This window comes from Cetorhinus maximus, chromosome 25 (genome assembly GCF_964194155.1).
Source record: "Cetorhinus maximus chromosome 25, sCetMax3.hap1.1, whole genome shotgun sequence".
Taxonomy (NCBI): domain Eukaryota; kingdom Metazoa; phylum Chordata; class Chondrichthyes; order Lamniformes; family Cetorhinidae; genus Cetorhinus; species Cetorhinus maximus.
The window spans coordinates 5,697,785-5,720,078 of NC_135903.1; the positions used below are offsets into that span (position 1 = coordinate 5,697,785).

General features: G+C 40.1%; 2 protein-coding genes across 6 annotated transcripts in view; one reads left to right on the plus strand and one right to left on the minus strand.

Annotated features, from left to right (window-relative positions):
• Positions 1–11,802, plus strand: part of wipf2b (WAS/WASL interacting protein family, member 2b) — a 33,904-nt gene extending 22,102 nt beyond the window's left edge. For both annotated transcript variants that reach the window (XM_078529334.1, XM_078529335.1), the window contains exons 6-8: positions 3,725–3,934; positions 5,827–5,928; positions 8,065–11,802. In XM_078529334.1, the coding sequence (XP_078385460.1) occupies positions 3,725–3,934; positions 5,827–5,928; positions 8,065–8,105 (353 nt within the window). In that variant the 3' untranslated portion in view covers positions 8,106–11,802. The remainder of the gene's footprint in view (positions 1–3,724; positions 3,935–5,826; positions 5,929–8,064) is intronic.
• The window catches only part of LOC144667837 (alpha-2,8-sialyltransferase 8F-like), a 1,155,130-nt gene that overhangs the window by 51,636 nt on the left and 1,081,200 nt on the right, over positions 1–22,294 (minus strand). The window lies entirely within an intron of this gene.

Below are 22,294 nucleotides of genomic sequence, written 5' to 3' on the forward strand. Positions count from 1 at the left end.
TCAACCGATCTGGCAGACTTGACTCATCCTTCACAAATTTGTGCTGACTTTCTCTGATCAGCTCATATGTTTCTAAGTGTTCTATCACTGTCCCTGATGATAAATTCCAGTCACTTCCTCACAACTAACATTAAACTGAGAGGTCTATAGTTTCCTGGTTTCTTCCTCCCTTATTAAATAGAGGAATAACATTTGCAACCTTTCAATCCAAAGGGACAGTTCTCAAACCTGCAATTTCCTTGGTTATTTCTTTTAATACCTGGGGGCGCAAGTTCTCTGAAAACGGATACAATATAGTCATTTCATGATAATCCATTATAGTCACATCTGCTGCCTTTAATGGGTCCACATTCTCCATTACCACACACTCGCTCTAATTTCTGTAGTAGATGAACGAGCATTACAACAAAAAAGTAATGAAAACATATGTTCAAAATGTGAAGCATATTCAGTAAGCTATTAATTGAAGAATGCTGTTTGGAAAAATATCATGGTTCAAAAAATTGGACTAAGATGCTTTGAAATTTAGAAATAGCTTTCTATTAAGATTACAATTTCTGTAAGTTACTAAAAATTGTTTCTTCCATTCTTGAATTACATTCTCTCAAGAGTTAGAGAATAAAAGACAATTGTCATGTGCCTAATCTGTTGAAAGGCAAAGTAGAAGGACCTTTCCAGTTGTGCATAGATCTGGATAAATCCCTGGCACCACTAACCTGTTGAGCGGCCAAATATTTACATTGCAATTCCCAGAGCTCGAGTCTTCTTGATTAACAGAAACCCTGCTAAATCATGGACACAGACAAACTAATGGACATCTGTGTTTAGTTTTCATATTTTCAATTCCTCTACCTCTACATGAGTTATAATAAAAGCCCGTGATGTTCTGTGATTCCACACCAACAGTGTGAGCCACGGAATTGACCCCGCTGTAGCCCTAATTTTATTTGTAGCTTTTAGAAAAGATCTTTCAGTTAGAGAATCTCACATGATGCCAACCAATTTAGTATTAGGGCACAAATCTCACCATAGCTTTAGAAAAATAACAGGAAGGTCCACTCCCTAGATATCATGTTCCCTCTACTTCAGACACTGCTCCACTTCTTCAAAAGGCTTCTGTGTGAACTGTGGTTTCCTGATGTGTCCTAGATTGTAATTATAGTTAAGTTTCTGTTTGTAGTTGCAGCACCTTATAAGTTTAAAGTACATATATTGTAAGTTTAATATATAAATATGTTCAGAACAATTAGTGTTACAGAATCTAGAAGCTCCCAACCCAGGTACTGTGTGGTCTATGTTGTATTTGCGATGTCTGCCTGTGCACTGCACTCAAATAAATTTGCCCAAAGGACACCTGAAATATTTACATATCTGACCAGAATTTGTCCGTCGGACATTCACTGACCCAAGGATCAGAATGAGTCAGTTTGTTTGGGGGAGGGGAAGTGGGAGAAGATGATAGCCTGTCATCAAATCTTCATTCTTCAACCACAGGAGTATCGCAGAAATTGATAGCATTGAAAGTGCTTCAGAATCGATGGAACCATGGGTAGATTGAAGGTTTAGTTATGTGGCATCTGTGAAGTCCTTGGGACATTTTACTGCGTTAAAGGTGCTATATAAATGGAGTTTGTTGTTTAGCAAGGGCAAGATCTATTTATAAAGATTTTTTTCCCCTCTTGCCAATTTTCTTTCTTTCCATCCTCTGTTGCAGACATTGTCTATTTGGGGTAGTCAGTTTTAGCAGGTTTTCCAATCTGTTTAGGGTAGGGGAAGTGGGGGAAGATGATAGTCCGGCCTCTTCCTGTTTTCAGTTCTATCTATGACTATTTCCTTGTTGATTCATCAAATGTGTTGGGTGTGCAGGGGGAATGAGAGCTGGTTATGCCATGCAAGCAAAATGAAATGGTTTTGATAATTTACAGTTCACAAAATATAAGTTGATTGCGAACCATTCTGATCCTCGAGTCATTGAATGCCTGATGGACAAATTCAGGTCAGATTTATAAACACTTCGGGTACCTTTTGTCAAATTTATTTTGAGTGCAGTGTATAGGCAGTCATCACAAATACAACGTAGATCATACAGTCCCTGGGTGCTGGGTGTTTTATCCCAGAAACTTCAGGAATCAGTCTTCATTTGTGTTCAACCTTTCTACAGTGCCCTTCGTATTTACACTTCTTTCCTTTGTATTTATTAGAACATGGAGACCCTTCAACAGCCAACATTAGACTTGGCTTGATCTGAAATAACTTAACCCTAAACAGAGGGACTTGAACATTAGGGCTTCGTATGCAAAACCAGAAACTACGCAAGAATATTTGGGAGCCAAAGGCCACTTATGCTAACCATCTCTTTTGATTTTTACTTTAATTTGCACTGTCAGTTTTGATGGCCTTCCCTGGTAGTTGATTCCAAAATGCATCCTACTTTAATTATACAAAAACTGATAAATTGGACAAGAGGGCTTTCTGTTGATGGTGCGGAACACAAGCTCATTAAAAACTTAGCAATTGTGTCTTACTTGAGAATGGTTTTTAGACGGAGGGGAGGGGGAAGGGAGAGAGGGGAGATGGTGGCATGCTGGCAACATCACTAGACTACTAATCCAGATCCCACAAGGGTTCAAATCCCACCACGGTGAAATTTAAATTCAATTAAAAATAAAAAGCCTGCAACTAGCCTTCATGCGACTCCAGACCTGCTCATGGGATGTGGGTGTCGCTGGCTAGGCCCCTGAGCCTGTTCTGTTATTTGATAAGACCATGGCTGATCCGATTGTGGCCTCAACTCGACTAATTGGTTCAAGTTGGTTCCAGACCAGGTAAGGACAGCAGATTTCCTTCCGCAAAGGGCGTTAGTGAACCAGATGGGTTTTTATGACAATAGTTCCGTGGTCACCCATCAGATTTTTAATCTGCCATGGTGGGATTTGAACCCGGGTCCCCAGAGCATTGCACTGGGTCTCTGGAATACTAGTCCAGTGACAATACCACTATATCACCGCTTCCCCAATGTGATGACTCTTGAGTACGCAGTGAAATGGCCTAGCAAGCCTCTCGTTTCAAGGGCAGTTAGGGATGGGCAACAGCACCCACATCCCATGAAAGAATAAATTTTCACAAATGCCCTTTGTTCGTTTGGTCCCCAAGATTTTTTTTATTAGAGAGCCTGAATGAACAGGCAGGCTAATTCCATTCCTGTTCCTATATTCTTACACCTGTTACAGCCCTTTTCGTTTGTCCCAACATCCAACTGTAATAATTCTGAGTCATCACAGGTCCTGTCACTTTCCTAAAATGGTTACATTCTTCAGAACAAACTGCAGAAGGTGACATTAGTTGTGGAATGCAGTATAATTGGAATCTGAGGCATAATAGGTATTTGCTTCTCTTTTTGAAAGTTGCTTATGTCTGCAAATGTTGGCTGATGCATTGGAAACTACCTAGGAAGGAAGTAAAGCATAAATAGGGTAACAGTACTAAGTGATCATTTGACTTGCATGAGTTTTAAGAGTGCAGTTTGGTGGATCTCACTGTTAATTTTTAAAAATCAATCTCTCCCTTTTGTCTACAACGATAACTATCAAATCTTGCAGGATTAGCTCCTGGTTTTTGCGCAGTTTTAAGTGACTATGACAAGCTGTTTATGTTTAATAGTAAATGTATTTTCTCATGTGGCACTTGACATAACCTGTTAAGCATTTAACTTTTTCCTGTGCAGCTCCCCCACCACCTCCCCCGGCAATGCGGAATGGAGCTCGAGAGGTCCCTCCCCCGCCACCACCGTACAGGACACCCTCTTCAGATCCTCCCAGCCGAGGGAAGCCCCCACCACCACCTCCAATGCGAACTCCTGCACCCCCTCCTCCACCTCCGCCTATAAGAAATGGACATAGAGACCCCGTCGGATCATCTTCCAAGTCATTTATAGGTAAAAGGGGGGGGGGTAAAAAAAATGCCAAATTGCTGCTGTCTTAAATCCGTTTGTTTCATTGTTTATCTCTAGAGAAAGAAAAATCAGCTAACACTTTAATCAGCTGATTGACAAGGGAGTCAAGTGTTATGGGGAATGGACAGGAAAGTGGAGTTGAGGCCACAATCAGATCAGCCATGGTCTTATCAAATGACGGAGCAGGCTCAGGGGCCTGAATGGCCCACTCCCCCCTAATTCTCCTGAACTGATCATTAGTCCAGTGGCTTTAAGAAATTGCACGAAAGGGTGTGTTAAACTCAGCAATGGGTCTGTCTATGACTGCAAATTGTTGGCTAGATGCTTTCAGAAGATAAATTCAAACTGTTTATAACTTTACTCTATTTCCCATCCAATTTATGAAAATTGGCTTAAAATGAACTTCTTTCCTTTTATATATGAAGATATTCTGAAATGTTTTTATAGCAGGAATTCCTGCCTCCCACTGACCTTACTTGTAATATTTATCCCTGGTTATATCGCCCCTCCCATCGGTGTTTAATGCAAATGGGGTGTATCCTGTTTAAAAAATGTGTAGTTTCCAACACTTTAGGTAGATGCAAACAGGGTCAGAAGCTTGTAACTATCAGTTTTACATAATAATTAATATGTTGAAGCAGACTTTGCCCTATTAGAAGTGTTCTATATTTTGGGGAGTTTTTTGCCAATTTACTGCTCTTTACTCCTCCCTTTCCTGAACATGCTGACTCTTTCCTAAGGTTTAGATCAATGGGAGCTTTCTGCTATCTTGCTCATGTATCTGTTCTCCATGTGTGATCCTAGACAGTGAGCGCCAAGTAGTTAATCCATTGTGGTGGGCATCACAAAGTAAGTCTTCACCGAATGGCCATTCACGCAATTTCTTAACACCGCTGGATTAATGATCAGGACAGGAAGCTTTAGCTGTTTTTTCTTTCTCCAGAAATAAAATACAGAAAAGTGATGAAAATATTAGTGAATAATGGAATGAAAGAAAAAATTACGTCAGTGAATTTAATTTCTTTTTTTAAGCTTTAATTATTTCACCCTCTCTCGATGTCCTTTACCGTGTGGCAAGAGGAAAGAAAGATGCCTCACCTGGTGCCACTGCAGCCAACCATTGGGAGATTCCAGAGTGAATTGCCCTCCGAGATGCTGACCTCCCTTCTTACTGGAACATGACTGCATGTTGCTCCCATCCTCTCTACGATTGGCATGGGCTGCTGGCATCAATAACTTCCCATATGGGCAAGAGAGACAAGAGCCTATGGGCACCAGAATATTGTGCCAACAATTTGCCATATGGAAATTCAGACATGAGCCTCTGCTTATTTAGATTTTCATCTTTCAAGCTGGTATTACTGCGGTGGGCTCATGTACATGGGAGCTGAGTGAAATGGTCAGGTTGCATTTCACTGGAGACTTTTTAGCATAATAGGCTTGCCACCTGTTCATTTTTTGATTAGGCAGGTCTGAAAATTGGACTCCAAAAATCATTCTTCCATAATGTCTGATTATTTTCTATTATGGAAGTATGAGTTACTGAGGGTCATTGATAGCCAAGGACCTCCAGACATGCTCATGCCCTGCTTCTATCCAATTTTGTACTTCGCAAAAGCTGGCAATTCCAAGGGAAATTACTTTTAAATCATGTCTTGTAGTCAAACCTAGAGGATGTAGAATGTTGTTCAAATCTTGTCTTGTAGAACCCCATTATAACAAATTGAAGCTGACCTATTGATAAAACCTGGTGGTGCTCAATTTCCTGAGTGGCAGAATTTTCTGATTAGTTGATCTTCGTTCACCCAGGATGCTCATAACTTTCATTGACTATTTTTTTTAAAATGACATTTTAAAAATTCTCGCTTCCCTAGATGATTTTGAATCAAGATATTCATTTCATCCAATTGAAGACTTTCCAGCACCGGAGGAATATCGGCATTTCCAAAAAACCTACCCAAGTAAGCTGAACAGAGGTGAGTCCCTCCAGTTTGCAAGGATTCCAATTTTAAGTGAGTGCTCAGCGCCCACCCTGAGGATTAGTCAAACATATCATCCCCTACTGACATAGGATAGGTTTAAATGGAGGGAATCAGTCTTCATTTTTTTTCTCAGGGCATCTGTCCTGTAGGTACCAACGCTAGAAAAATTATCTTACAAATGTGTAATTGGTTATATGTTGGGTTACATAGAAGTGCATAGCGTCTGTATCACTGTAACAGGCCATTCAACCAAACTGGTTAATGCTAAGGTTTTTTGGGGTTTATGTGAGCCTCCTCTCATCCCATTTCATCAAACCCTATCTGTATATTCTTTAATCTTTTATCCCTTCTGTTTATCCAGCTCCCTAATCACATCTTTGCAGCTAGTGTTTGAATAGCAGCTATGAAAAAAATGATGTCTGTTAGTCTGCTATGAGTTAGCACTATGGCCCATAATTTTTCAGTGGCTAATTATAGTGCCTATAAAGAATTTATCTTGTGATACATTAATATAAATTGCAAGCATCAGTGTGAGGAGAGATGATGGGAATGACGTTTATATAGTCATTGTATCATGAACATACATATATATTTGGAAAAATATATGTATGTTCATGATACAATGACTATATAAATATTCAATATATTAGAATATATTGGAATTAGCCACTTCATGCCTGCTTTAATACTTCTATGTTTAGAGAAACAACATTTTTAAAAATTTGAGCATCACAGACAGTACAAAGCTAAAAGATCACAATCTCAAAATCAATACATTCTGGCGCAATCTCCATTACATAAGATGCTGTAGAAAACTACATATGCAACATACAGGCCATGGAGTCAAAGTGTCCTCCTTGGATGACTGTTCAGCAACCCTGATATGAAGGCCCATCAATTATGATGTGTGTCTATTAAAATCTTGCTCCGAGTTGGTGCAGCGATGACGGCTACCTGACAGCACTGCTCGTAAAAGAAAGCCCCCCGCCATCTTCACAGGGCAGCGCAGGGATGGCAATAAACTTGACTTTGCAGCGTCAATCACGTCTTAAGTACAAAAAAACAAGTTTACCCACAATGCTGACAGTAACATAAGGGACCAGCTTCTAAAAAGTGACCCCACACACCAGATTTTACAGTAAAGCAAGGCAATTGACAGTGCTGGATCTAGTCTCTTGTGTAATTTGAAAAATAGAGTACATTTAGAAACCGTGAAAGTCTGGAGCAAGTAATGAAGTAGAAGGTAATGGTACTATTTGAATCAGTTTGTGAATGTGGCAGATTCAAACCATAATGTCTGACACACATGATGGTCTATTGCACATTGTACCTTAAAGTATTCCAAATGTGTTGATTTTAGTGATTGTCTTAATTTCATCCTTTGAATATGTTAGAATATGCTAGCTCCTTAGATGGTCCTGTTTATCAGTGCTCAGTGTGGTAATGAGCCAAATCGACCAGGGTAAAATCCTCGACTGAGCTAAGTTGATTCTTGTCAGCCAGTGCGGTGGTTGAGGTGCTACAGTTGCCCTCTGCCCATGCACTGAATAGTGGAGGAAGATCTTTATCCAGTGAATATTTCTGGTAATGTATATGGGGGTAGATATTAAACCTCATTGCTACCTGGCTAAGGATTCTTAAATGGCCACTGCAGCCTAAGTAACAGCCACCATTAATAGCAGGGTTCAGAGAATTTATTAAAATAAGCCTTTCTGTGAAGCCACAAGGAGCAGGAGTACTCCCTTGATGTTTGTCGCAACCACCCATCTGTTCCAACCTTGTCTCATTCATTCTCAAATGCACGATCTGTCCAGTTTAATGGTGTTTATGTATGCCTTATTAAGACAGGAGTAGGCTAGTCTACTCGCAGCCGAATAAACTGCCCACATTCATGTTCTTGGCTCACAGATGACTGGCTAATTGGATAAGGTATCAGAGGGTTGGAACCATCCCCCACATTAGGTCAGTGTTTTCAGGAGGAAGGTTGTGATAAACTGTATATCTAGTGCATAAGCTTCTTCGATGAAATACTGCAGCTCATAAGGCTTGTTTGATCTAGTAACTCCTGCCCTTCTCTTGACTGTTTGCTCAGGTTATTTGCTGACCCGTGGTTTTTTTTATTTCTTGCAGTTGTTCGAGGGGCGCCACCTCTGCCGCCTGTTGCGAGGTGATCTGGGACTGTGTGGGTTTGGCTATTCCCTGCCTTCCCTGTTGGAAAACTGACACTTTCCCTTCCTTTCTTTTCCTGGTGTACAGCTCAAGATCCTTAACCACTTCACTACGTTGAGGCAAAACCTCTTCAGATCTGCTTCGAGCATGCATTTTAATCTGAGACCCCTGAGTTTCAGATTGCACAACCTTTGACCTTCACATCTTTTAGCTCCAGGAATTGTCATTGCAATTGGGCTGAGCTAATGGAAAGTTGACTGGAATGTCATGATGATTTTTTTTTTAAGTTGAGGTGTTGTAAGATGTTTACAGCTACCAGAGATCCAAGAATGGCATGTCCAAGTTTCACTACAAATGAAATTGAAACACGTGGAATAATGTGGGTTTTGTTTCGGTCTATATTTAGCGGTTAAACTTAATCTTTGTAAATGGACGTTGATCTGAAAATATCCTTGGACCTCTGGTAGAGTTGTAGAATCATGGAACACTATTGGGTAAACATAGACCAGTTGGTAAGACTAAAATTCCCATGCTATGTGTATTTTTTTGAATTTTTATTCCAATATCTAGCTGGTCCTTGCCTTATACACTATGTCATGTTGTCAGTACCAGATTTATTATAATGTATTTACTCAAGTACAGGAGGTATAGTAATCATTGTTATAATTCTTTCTTTGTAATTGTACAGAGCTTGTGAATTAGGTTATGGTGGGCTTGATGGAAGACACTACTTTCTCAGATGATGGACTGACTCGCTTGTTTTGATTGCTTATCCTATCCACAGCAAAGGTTTCATCTTTTGTTTAATCTGGAACAGCAAAGCTCATGTTGAGGGATGCTGTCTGAGTGTGTCATTTACCAGGCACAAGTAAAGTCTTTTCTTGGCACGTGCTGGGTATGAGAGATGTCTATCTGGCATTCACCAAGTCGGGGTGATGTCTCCTGGTACGTGCTAGGTACGAGCGATGTGAAATGCACTGTGCATTTTTTTAAAGCTGTAACTACAGGCCAAAGCACTTTGAATTCGGTGTTTTTTTTTGTGTGTTTGTCTGTAATGTGGTACTTTCATACTGTTTCTGGGAACCCTGTACACTTCTTCTACAGCCTTCATGTGTGTGCTACAGTACCAGCGAGTCTAAATCTCTCTCTATAGGAACAACGGTAATTTCTTCCATTGGTAAACATTCTTTCTTCTCTCTCCCTCTCTTCTTCCACATTGTTTGGAAGTGGGGTTTGTATTTAGATCCAAAATCTTATTTGAGAGAGATACTGAGCAATCTATAGAGCAGTTTGCAGTTTTCCATACAAATGTTTGGCAAGATTATAGCAAATATATAAAGGGGGGGAGGGGAGAGGGAGAGAGAGACAGCATATATAGAACTGTACCAATTAATCAATTCATTTTCTATTGATTTTAAATATTTTATTAATCAATCAGTTTATTTTTGAGTCAATCAGTATGGGTATAACCCGATATTATATTCTTACTTGATTGAGTCTTTCAGATCCTGCAGAACACTGATGAGATTGCTGTAATAAGACACAGTGCTTAAATGGGCTTTGTTTTGTCATGTGCCTGACCTTCCTACAAGGCCACTAGTTTACCGATTTCATAGATGAACAGTGGACTGATCCCCAGAATACTGGTAGAAATCCTGGAAACTCATGTCATGGAATTTGACTCGTCCAGTCACTATACAGCAGGATGACTTGTTTGCTGAAACAATTATTTGGCACAGCCCAGAAGGTTTCTTTTTTATATTTTAATGTGTTAACATTCATATAAATGTTATTTGAATGCACCTACCTTAGTAAGAGAAAGCAATCTGCATTGGTGCTCTGCTGGGTTCATTTGATGAGTATGGAAAAGCCTGCTATCACAAGTGCTGATGCAGGTGTCAATGGATCAGGCTGTTTCCTCATGAATACAGGGCACCCAGCAATGCAGTTACTCAAAGTGGTATTCAGTTACCTGCATCAATGTTTGGATGTGTAGAAGATGCAACAAAGCAAGAATCTGGCTGCCATTTTTGAAAAACTTGAAATGTGCCCATAGAACAAGGAAGAGAAGCTCTCTGCTACACCATCTTTTGAGTGGCATCAGCTACCCTACCCGTATGGACTGTGTGTGTGGATCTGCAGATATTTTCACACATGTATGTAATGCTTTTTGAATTTTACGTTTGTGAAACATCATTGGCAGGTACTGTGAAAATAACACATTAAAATGTGTTTCATTGTGCATGGGACAATTTTATAAGATTTTGACTCGCTGGTTTATAAAGTAGAAAATGCACTTGCAACTATACTCAAGCTTATCCTACAGTTTAAGCCTGACAGCAGGATGGTTTTCTATACTGTACGAGTGCATGCAATTTAAATGCTACAGAACTGGCCCACCATGCTTTTTTGTCTAGGTCTCAATGGACCCAGTGTGTTTGCATTTGCTTCTGGCTGCGGTTTCAATAGTGTAGTCAGTGAAAATGACCAGTTCTTGTATAATAATCTTTTGAACCAATAACTCTAGTGACCATTCCACAGAATAGTCTGGTCCAGTACTGGTGATGTCTTTGATTCTTGTTGAAAATCTGGTACTTGTATTCCTAATCATCCAGCACACACCAAGAAAGGAAAAAGCAAACAGTGAACGAACTGTGCAGAAAGCTGACTGACAGATGGGCAATGAGCAGGTTTTGTGGGTTTTAAAAATAGATTAGATTTGCAGCATTTACTGCAGGTGTCATAACAGTTTTGCCAGTCGTCCCCAATACAAGGCTACCAGACTGAGATCTGGGATTGTAATACAGGTTTGAAATGTGCAATATTGGCACTGGTGCCGACACATGTACAGTAATGCCAGTGCCTGTATGTGTAATTCCATGCCAGTACCCTCTACATATGATGCCAGCTTCATTACTGGTGCACATAGCACCAGCTCCCTAATGTATGGTGTATGTAATATGCCAGTCCAGTACAGGTCCAGTATTTGTATAATTTTTTGTTTTGTTTTCCTCACTTTGCGGTTGCCACAAACATTGTGCCTTACAGAATGCACAGGCGTTTCTGTGTTGCTTTGTTTTGCTCTTTTACGTGCGTGTGAGCGCACACACAAAAATAGGACAGAAGGACTTTTCCCTTCCATCAGACGTTGCCTGTTTTGAGTCCTGTGAATATTACCATGTGTCTGTCGTCTGAGGCCGCCTGTGGTGGGTTTCTTTTTTTTTCCTCCAGTAGCTTTTCCGTCAACTTGGTGAGTACTCTGCGTTCAAAATATTATTTTTAAACAAAATTAACCTCATTATTATTAAAGTTCTGTTTAGCTGGATTAATTTATTGTCTTGATTTATGTTTCATTTTATGGTAATCTAATAGATTTCCTGTCCCTCTCCTATGGTTGATCTGTGCAGGGTGTTGGGGTAGTCTCTAACTATGGATCTGGAGTGTGCTGTAGTTTCCCCTGCTATGCAATTCTTGATTATGAAAACAAAACTTTGTAATCACATTTCTTTAAATGGTACAGCAGCCTCTTCTGTGGGATTGAAATACATAGAAGAAAAAAAGGACTCAGATATGAAGATTGCAATAACTAAAGCATTAAATTCCCTTGTTTATTGCTGTATCATGCAGGCCAGCTGGACTTGGTTCTCTGTTAATTATCAAGAAAATTGAAATAAAAATAATCACTTTAATTTTTCTTACCTTGAGTGTTGAAGAGTGATTTACTATTGACCAAGTTGCTTCCATTATTAATTCATTTTCGATGTCACGTTACATGTGTTTTACAGAAATGCATTACTCTTATTTTCCTGTGTATTCTGGATTAACAGGAATTACCACCTCAAACATGAGGCGAAAAGAAAAAGGGCAACTCTCTCTTAATTCTTTCACACTAAAGAGTCCTTTGCCAAATCAGACTATTTAGCTGCACACACCAAGGGTCTAAACTCTGAAGATTCTTGCAATACTAATGAAATAGCATTTATCTCTGCAAGTGCTCCAAGTTGCATTCTTCCACAGCGAAGCAGGTGGAAGTAAATCAGCTCTCTATTCCATTTTTTCTCTTGCCTGATGGGCTAGATTGTCACAATGTACAGTCTGTCACAACATTGTTGAACGGTAGGTTCCTGTCCTCTCATAAGCAATGTGAGGGGGGAAAAATAATCACTTTAGCATTTCATCCTCGCATTTGAACCCTTGCACTTGAATTCAGGATTTTCAAGCTGATGAATGTCTTCTGCTCCAATAAAAGTGAGGAAGTTTCGCAATAATGAGGGCCACAGTAGCAGTTTGAGTAGGTGGGAAAAGAAAACATGTCACCTGCTGTGTCAGGACAGGAAATCCTGATTAAATTCTGAGAATGGGATTTACGGAAGCCACCATTGTGATCAGTTTCACTGAATATTCAGTCAATGTAATGAACTGTCATTTCAAACACTCAATCTTTAATCAAATATTCATCCAAAATGGGTTGCTGCCTTCAGACTGAAAAAGATTTGATGAAATTTGCTAATTTTTGGGCATGTCTATGAATACTAAAGTATTCGCAAGATTTAATGTGTCTTTAGTAGACTGGGCATTCTACATTGCAATAAAGCCAGAAAACTGTTACGAATTTCCTTTTTGCGTTGTCACTAAATATACAACTTGAATTAATAGAGCAAAGCATTGCACTTCATTAAATCAGTAACATGATTTGTGACATTAATTATAGAAAGAATAAACAAAATGTGGGGGTAATACAATTTTGCCACTTGGAATCCAGTGACTTAGCATGAATATTTCGATTTTATTGTAAGGAGGCTGGGTGATCAAGTGGGTCACAGTAAAATTCTTGAACTTTTATTCAAAATTCTATCTAGAAGAGTAAAAGTTTAATTTGCTGACTGGGTAAGTACTTTTTTTTAAATGTTTCGTTACTTAGATGTGGGTGACCACTAGCAAGGCAATTTTTGCAGTCATCCCTGATTGACCCAACACGTCAGTACAATTAGACAATTTAACTCCCGTAAAAGTAGCAGATCCCTTACCTTTAGGGCACTAATGAACCATTTGCATTTTTCAGACAACCCAGAACTTTCATGGCCAATTCTTCTGTTGGCAGCCAACAAATTACCAGATTTATTCAATATATAATTTGTCATGAACTGGTCCAGTAGCCATAATCACTAGGCTACCTCTATCCTGTGTCATACTTTTGGAGAGCTCCTTAGTGGGTGCTAGTTACAATTGCTTACAAAGCAGAACATTAGTCTCACTTGATGAGACCACGAGAATGGTGTGTAAAGAAATTTCACACTAATGCAGTTGTGGTGTGAACAAGCTATCAAACAATAATGTGGTTTCTATCTGAGTTGAGAATAATTGACACAGAAAACAAATATATAAATGTCCTATTCCTCAGTGTGGACCCATGGGGAAAATGTGTACTGGAGGAGGACAAAAAAATTACTGAAGAAATAAATATTAAGAATGTCACTGATGCATAAAAGAATCTATCTAAAAGATACTTAGTGTGGCTTATCAGAAGCACATAAACTCATTTGTTAAGAACACTGTTCATTGCCGATGTTTTAGATGGTAAAAGCAGTTTTTGGGTAAATGATGCAGTGATGGAAAATGCCATTTTAAGGGGAAAAAAATAGGGCTCCCCATACTGATTAATATCCAGAGCCTTGGAAAAGGCATATGTGAGAGTGCTGAGGGTAGATAGAAAGCATGCCCCAATTTTAGGAACATAGGACAATTTGTTCCAAAATTTTCTACATTAAGAGTTACATTACATTACACTTTCAATACTTAATTGGCTATAAAGTGCTTTGGATGTCTTGAGGTCATGTGAGGTGCTACATAAATGTAAGTCCTTCTTTCTATAATCTAATTCTCTGTCTCATGCCCCTTATTCAGACTCTTGGAGTCATATTTGTATTTCTGTTGCCTTGTTTGAGTGAAGCCATTCTATTGGGAACAGGCCTCTTTGATACTAATGATTCTAACACTGCATGTTCCAAGCTCCTTCAAAATGTATTTTGGTATAGAAGTACTGAAGTTTCTAGTGTGGCACTTTACTGCAACAAATGATCATTTGGCTACCAACTGAGATTACAATAAATATTCTAGAATGTCTTGCACTGAAATAGTAATATGATTAAAGAAGCTGAGGTCTCCTGATTCAGCATAGCCATTATAGTAGAGCTGTGCTAGCAGTTTATTGAATGAATTTGGACTTTGACCATCCATTAATAACCACTCTCAGTCCCTGAATCACTAGACTTCAGTGATTTATCTACTTGTATGTTGATAAGGTTCAGAATCAACGTCTATTGGGACATGAGCTTCCCTTCATTAACAAGCGCGGATGCCTTAGTGGATAATAAGAGTTTACGTCCTGTATTTAAAGAGTGTACAAAATGTATCTGTCTTTTTTAAATTATGGCTTGTTGAACAAGGTAAACCTTTGAATTATGATCATCCCTTTAATGGGTTTCAAAATATGTTTCATTGCAAAGCACGAAATGAACATGAATATTCCTGAGGGTGAATGACAGAAAATTAGTCCATTTTTCAATGGAATTGTGCTGAGGCATTGTAATTTTGGGCAGCTTGATTCTAAAATATATACAGATTTATATCTACCTGAACTGAGATCCATAAAAGCATTTTAGTTGATACTGTTAATAAAGAACACATTTCTTGCAATTCACCCTTAAATAATCCTAATTTTGTTTAAATACCAGCTATGCAAATAAGTTCTAATATCCTGAATTAGTGGGGGGCGGGTGGTACAGTTCCATGGTGCTAGCTAGATCATCATCTTTCCCCCATCAATGTTCTTAAGTCTTAACTCTGTTGCACTTGCTCCTATGCCCACTCGCATTGTTTAGTAATTATGGTTTTGATAAACATAGGATTGAAGCTTTAGAAATAATCCTGTCTTGTAAGATCACATGATCTGTGTAAACCAATGAATTAAGCAGTGCAGGGAACCTCAAGGAGAGAGTTCTTTAGTTATGGAGTTGGATGCACACATGTAGCTGTTGCTGCTGTCTTGTAAATAAAGTTCAATGTTTCCACCAAGAAAAGATGCCTGGAAAATCAACTCTAACACATTGGTCTATCGAATTTGATATCACTTTCACATCTAAGTCCCAAGTTTCTGAGCTCAAGGTGCTAACCAGGACTTTTTAATAGTCCAGGTTAATGCAGTGGAGAGAGAACATTGCTTTGTTTGCGTCATCCTCTGGATGAGACATGAAAACAAGAGCTACCGTCTGTTCGGTTGAGAGAAAATATTCTCCGAGTCTTGGCCAATACTTTTTCTCAACCAATACTGCCATAAACAGATTAACTGATCAGTCACTTCGTGGTATCTTGCTATGTGAAAATTGACTGCCACGTTAACACCAATTAGTATATTTTAAAATAGTTGGACATTGTGTGTCAGCAGCATTCAATGTGGAAGAATCACAAACAAGCCTGACTCTGCCCTTGAGGTCTACATGCATGCACTATCAGAATTAACTATATATAGAGTACAAAGCTCAATAATTTGCTCCATTACAGCTGAGATCAGCTAACTTAGCGTCCAGAAATGTACATGCTGATCTGTAAGGCTCAGTTCTCCATTGGGCGGTGCTTTCTCTGATGGTGCCAGCAAAGAAACTTCTACTTAAAAGTTTTTTTTTTGCACTTCAAGACTTCTTTTATTTGGAGTGTGTTTTTTTTTGGTTAACCTTTTTCCTCATCTCTTTTCCCTTTCAGCCTAGAGTTCTATGAGCCTGGTGAGAATTACAGCACGCACAGATCAACCAGGCGGGGCCAGGCTGGAACCTGAACTGATTGGCAATTCGCTCTCATTTGAGAAGGCCATGGTCCTAGCGCCCTTATATTTACATCAAATTAGTAAAAACCAAAACCTTGATTCTTAACTGCCTTACCAGCTATAATGTACGGTCAAATCTCAGAATATTAAATTAGACAATGTAGAATACTGATGTGTGTGTGCTTATATTTATATATATGGAAAACAATCACTCAGGAGAGCGAGAAAACTTTTAACTTAAGGCACTGATACCTGCTCCATTGAGAAACCGACTTTTTATTGAAACAATAAAGGATAGGGTTAAACACACTGGTAACTGTCCAACATAATAAATTACAAATCAGGATAAAGCCCCAAAATTGAAATCTACAATATGAATAATAGTAAACTTGGATCTTTCAAGTCCAAGTTATACATTATATAAAACAAAGTGGTAGAAATTTGCATGATAGTATAGATTGAGCTAGGTACATAACCTAAGTAATTGTCAGCCTTGATATTCAGAACGGGACTGTAAGGAAAGTATTAATTTTTTATGTTACCTTTAGCTTTTAAGTGTGTTTCTGTGAGTAATAGTCATTTTGTAAAACTGATGTTGATCAGCAGAGACTACAATCTGTCTTTGCTCGCTCGGCTTTTAGAGCTGCCATAGATCTCTCAGCAGTGAGACACTGTGCATGCTTTGACCAAGGCCCTGCAGCTGCAAGGATGTGCTACCTGTGGCCCAAGCAAATATTAGAGCCAAGCTGAGTGTCACATCCTCTTATTCTGTCTTTTTGGTCAGGATTCTCAATGGCAATTAGGAATGGGCAATAAATGCTGGCCTAGCCAGTGACACTCACATCCCATGAATGAATAAAAAATAGAAACACCTGTGGTTGAGACATCTGAGATTTGTGAAGTGCATGTGTTCCACGTGCTGCATGTTTAAAACCTCTTTCGTAGCTGCAAGATGGGAAGGGCAAATCAAGCTGGAGGATGCTTGTGCAGCAGGCATAAGGCCAGGACTTTGGCATGTTAATTAGGCCCTGCCTTTGCTGGCACATCATCCATATCCTGACTTAGGTCAGGCAGCATTTGTGGTGAGAGAACAGAGTTAATGTTTCAGGTAGATGGTTTACAGATGGTGCCTAACCTGAGTATTTCCAGCATTTTCTATAGATGATGAGGCAATTATCTGTGGATCCGGTAAGGACAGAAGATTTCCTTCCCTAAAGGACATTAGTGAACCGGATGGGTTTTTACATCATTAGAATTTTAATTCCAGATTTTTATTGGATTCAAATTTCATCATCTGCCGTGGTGGGATTCAAACCCAGGTCCTCAGAGCATTACCCTGGGTCTCTGGATTACTAATCCAGTGACAATACCACTACGCCACCACCTCCCCCATCTGGAAGCTTGTGCCAAAATTGGGAGAGCTGTCTCACAGACTAGTCAAGCAACAGCCTGACATAGTCATACCCACAGAATCGTACCTTACAGATAATGTCCCAGACACCACCATCACTATTCCTGGGTATGTCCTGTCCCACCGGCAGGACAGGCCCAGCAGAGGTGGCGGCAAAGTGGTATACAGTCAGGAGGGAGTTGCCCTGGGAGTCCTCAACATCGACTCTGGGCCCCATGAAGTCTCATGGCATCAGTTCAAACATGGGCAAGGAAATCTCCTGCTGATTACCATGTACCACCACCTCCCTCATCTGATGAATCAGTGGTCCTCCATGTTGAACACCACTTGGAGGAAGCACTGAGGGTGGCAAAGGTGCAGAATGTACTCTGAGTGGGGGACGTAAATGTCCATCATCAAGAGTGGCTCGGTAGCACCAGTACTAACCGAGTACTAAAGAACATAGCTGCTAGGCTGGGTCTGCGGTAGATGGTAAGGGAAACAACAAAAGGGAAGAACATACCTGACCTCATCCTTACCAACCTGCCTGCCGTAGATGCATCTGTCCATGACAGTATCGGTAGGAGTGGCCACCACACAGTCCTTGTGGAGACGAAGTCCTGTCTTCACATTGAGGATACCCTCCATCATGTGTGGCATTACCACTGTGCTAAGTGGGATAGATTTTGAACTGATTTACCAACTCAAGACTAGGCAACCATGAGGTGCTGTGGGTCATCAGCAGCAGCAGAATTGTACTCAACCACAATCTGTAACCTCATGGCCGGGCATATCCCACACTCTACCGTTACCACCAAGCCAGGGGGTCAACCCTAGTTCAATCTCGATGCCTGATTATAAGGTTGAATCTAATTTTCTTGTTTACAACAGATTTTATTGCACTGAGCTGAATGGACTGGCAGTTGAAGAAGTAAGTCAACTTGGTGCTTTTTAAAAAAAGAGACATTTAATTGTAAAAAATAATTGAAATACAGTGAAAAAGAGTGGATAATTGAAGAACAAACTCCAACTTTGATAAATAAACATCACTGGCTTCTTAGGAAGCCAAAGAGGCGCAGCAATTAAATTACTAACAAGAAATAGTGTGAAAATCTACTGACAAACAGCGTGACGCTTCTTATGAAGATGATGTTAACCTGTAAACAAGTGTTTTTTATACTATTGGAATAACAGTATTCAAACAGTATTCAGTGTTCAAAACAGAACAAGGCTAAATCTATAAATAATTCAGCCACAAGGAATTAAACCAAATCTAATCATTTAATCATACATTGTTCATTGAGGCAGTGAATTGAAATTCGGATTGTAGATACAAAAAGCTGTCTCTCAAAACAAAATCACTGTCACTTTTGGGAAATACCACGCACTTTAAAGAAAATCCTCATTAGAAATATCAATAGCACAAGTGAGGAGCTTGTACACTTTAGATTCCCCAGTTTATAAAAAGGTACATATCAAAAGGATTGATTTGTTGCATGTGATTATGGGTACAATTCTTCCATTCCTGTTTAATGACAGCAAAGTGGTTGGTCAGGCAGCATCAGAGTACAAAAAATTGAGCACCAATCCAAAAACTGCTCTACAATTCTTCCACAACTATCTGGTCCAACAGAAGCAGCAACTGGTGCAAAAATACACTGCACAATTAAAGATAATGATGTTAATAATTATGGAAAACAGCAACACATGGAGAGGTCAGTGAGTGACTAAAAAAAACTGGTGGTTGATCACAAAAGATTACAAAGTGAGGGCAGCACTCAGGGGCAACAGGCCAGATGGCCCATCTGCTACCCTGTACCAAACTGGAGAATGAACAACCAAAGTTTCTTCCAATAATCCTGCCCATTTTACAGAAACATCCAATGACATTCCTGCCATTCATGGGCCAGGATTTTACAGCCCCTCCTGCCCGACAGGATATTATGGTCCCACTGAACTAAATGGAGATTTAAATGGTTTGCTGCATCCACCAGTGGGTGGGTGGGCGGGCGGGGGGGGGAACATACGCAATGGTGGGGCTGTAAAATCCTGGCCATGGTGTCTCTGTTGTACTGCCCAGTGCCATAGAGAGGAACAGTGAAATATTTGTGATATAACTGGAGGGCGAGCTTATAAACTTTCACAATGAAATCTATATTGCAATGGACCTGCCCATCAATGCCTTTTCTGAGATATGTCAAAATAAATTTCTTTGCTGTTTTGAAGCTTTAGCAATGGTATATCCTGATGACTTTACAGAATTCCTCCTTTAGAAAGTTGGATTCAAGAATAGGAAAATTCAACTGGGAGCATTGGCCATATTTAATTAGCTTATCAATACCATCCCATTTTTGCATGGAAAGTCAGAGGTATCAGGCTCTGAATAGTATGAAACTATCATTTGCAGCTAACAATAAAAAAGACTTGCATTTCTCTAGCACCTTTCACAACGCCAGGACTGAAGCCAATGAAGTACTGTTTTTTTGAAGTGTAGTCACTGTTATGTGAAGGGAATGCTCACCAAGGTGTTTTTTTATAGCCTAGCCAACCACAACGTTCTAGAGCCAGAGAAAGGCAATGAACTGGTGGATTTATTACTTAGCAGTGTGTACTGCCCACTGAGGAGAATAGTGAAGACATGGAAAGTGCAGAGAGCTCTGCCACATAACTCCAGATGTAGTTACAGATCAAGGTTTGAGGAGACTATACAGATTTGATGATGAATAGTATTCTCTGGCCATTCCTAATGGAGTTCATAATTGCAGCACATTACATTAATGCCATAGGAATGCCTGCCATTCCTTGGTGTACCTCAGAAGAAACAAACACTGAGCTGAGGCCATAATTTTGAGAATATTCAACTATTGCTAAACTTCACACATTTTTGACACAGCTATTAACTCCGTCTAATTCTCTGCAACACAGAGAAGTCAGATGAGCTCCTACTTTGACCTTTCTCCAAATCCCAGGTATTAACATCCACCCAGCTGCAGTGAAATTATGGAAAACAGAACGTTCCATTTTAGTTGATTATTTTCTGGAAAATTCAGAGAGTTCTATGCTCCAGACCTAGAAGGGAGAGAAGCTATTATGGCTTTTGTCCCACATTCTGGAAGCAATAGAAGATGAGCAATGGATTGCTTGGTAAAGAAGTGACCAAACACATTCAGAGTCATCACCTTAATCCACGAGAGAAAGGGTTTTTCTGCAAGTGTTTAAGTAGAATTCTATGGCAGACTATGAACAACAAAATGAAGGAAATGCTAGACAGCATTCGGCATAATGAAGATTTACCGAGAGAGGGCAAAACTACTAGAGTTGAGCACATCTCTGTAAAACATGTGAATGCCATTCTGACTACACTGAATAATTTTGTGAAGTTAAATATTGCTAAGAATTCTGCAATTTTCCTTCACATTATGAATAAACAAATAGTAATAGACATAAAGTCTAAAAGCACTTATTTTATAATGTCACATTCCCCCATGAGCCTTATTCTGTCTGGAAGGGAGGCAGACAGACATTTCTATCTAATATGCTGAGCCATTTCAATACAAAGACTTGGGAATGAAGGTTGAGATCATGGAGTTGATTATGAAGTTAAGTTTTATAAAGGCTGTAACCCTGTTAGCCAGGCCTATCCAACTGAATGGAGAACAGTCAGCATACAATTCTACGAGAAAGACTGAATTATTAACATACATGCAGGGTTTCATTAAAGCTGAGCCAACAGACGCAGTGACATCTTTCATTTGAGAGTCTGCCATAGATGCTTGTAAATTCCTTGTAAAATTAGAAGCTTTATAAAATGGCAGTGGGGAATGAATTAAAATATGCCTGACTAATGTTTGCAGACCAGCAGTGCTCATGAACACACAATTATGGATGGAACAGAGAGACCAATGTTCTACAGTAAGACAGTGGCTTCTTTGCTGGATCTCCAAGCAACTCTAAGGGCTGAATTTTACGCTGATTGGGCAGGCACGTGCCTCACCCGATCGGGCATGAAATCGCATGAGATGACGTCAAGCGAGCGTCCTGATGTCATCCCATGCTCACATGATATTTCAGTCGGTGGGCGCGCGCTAAAGTCGAAAGCACACCTGCCAATAATTAAGAGGGCAATAAAGCCCATTAACGGTGCAATTGTCTATCATTTTACATAGCCCGTCCAACCTTACGGTTGGTGGACGGGTGAATCGGCCAGGCAGCCTTTACGTTTTTTAGGGAATTTTTTTTCCTCTATTTTTCATATTTTTAAAAGTGTAAGCGATCTCCCTGAGGCAGCACTTTGCCTCTGGGTGATGTGCGCTCTTTCGCGCACATGCGTGAAAGAGCGCATTCTCGCTTTTGGGGAATCCACCCCCACCCGCACAGGAAGCGCATAGCGCTTCCCGCCAGACGTCACGCTGGGCGGGCCTTAATTGGCTCGCTCACGTAAAATGCCGGCGGGGCCCGCTTCTCCGGTGGGGATCGGCTCCCCGCCCACCGGAGATTGGGTCGGGCCCGCCCGCCCGACAGGCAGAAAATTCTGCCCTATATGTTTAGGTGCCTGATTGTGATGCTCGGACATTTTTTTCCTGATTTTAAAATTTTATTTCCTGTGTTTCGGGTCTTCAGCTCCCTGAGGCAGCTCTCTGCCTTTAGGGATCTTTCTGTCAGTGCTCGCCCGCGCTGATGTCATTGCCTGCCCTCCTCCCGCCCCCACCCCGGCAGCACTGAGCTTCTCAGCGCTTGCTTCATGCTGGCTGGCCATTAATTAATCAACCAGTGTGAAATCGCGGGTCGGGGGCCGATAACGGTAAGCAGTCCATTTCCCGACCGCTCGCGGTCCCGCCCACCAAACTGAAAATTCAGGCCTTAGACTTATCACCTGATAGGCTATAATCTCTCCAAGAACATAGAGATTTGGATATAAACCAAACAGAATTGAATTTCACCACAATCTGTAAACCTATGGTCAGGCATATCCCTCATTTTAT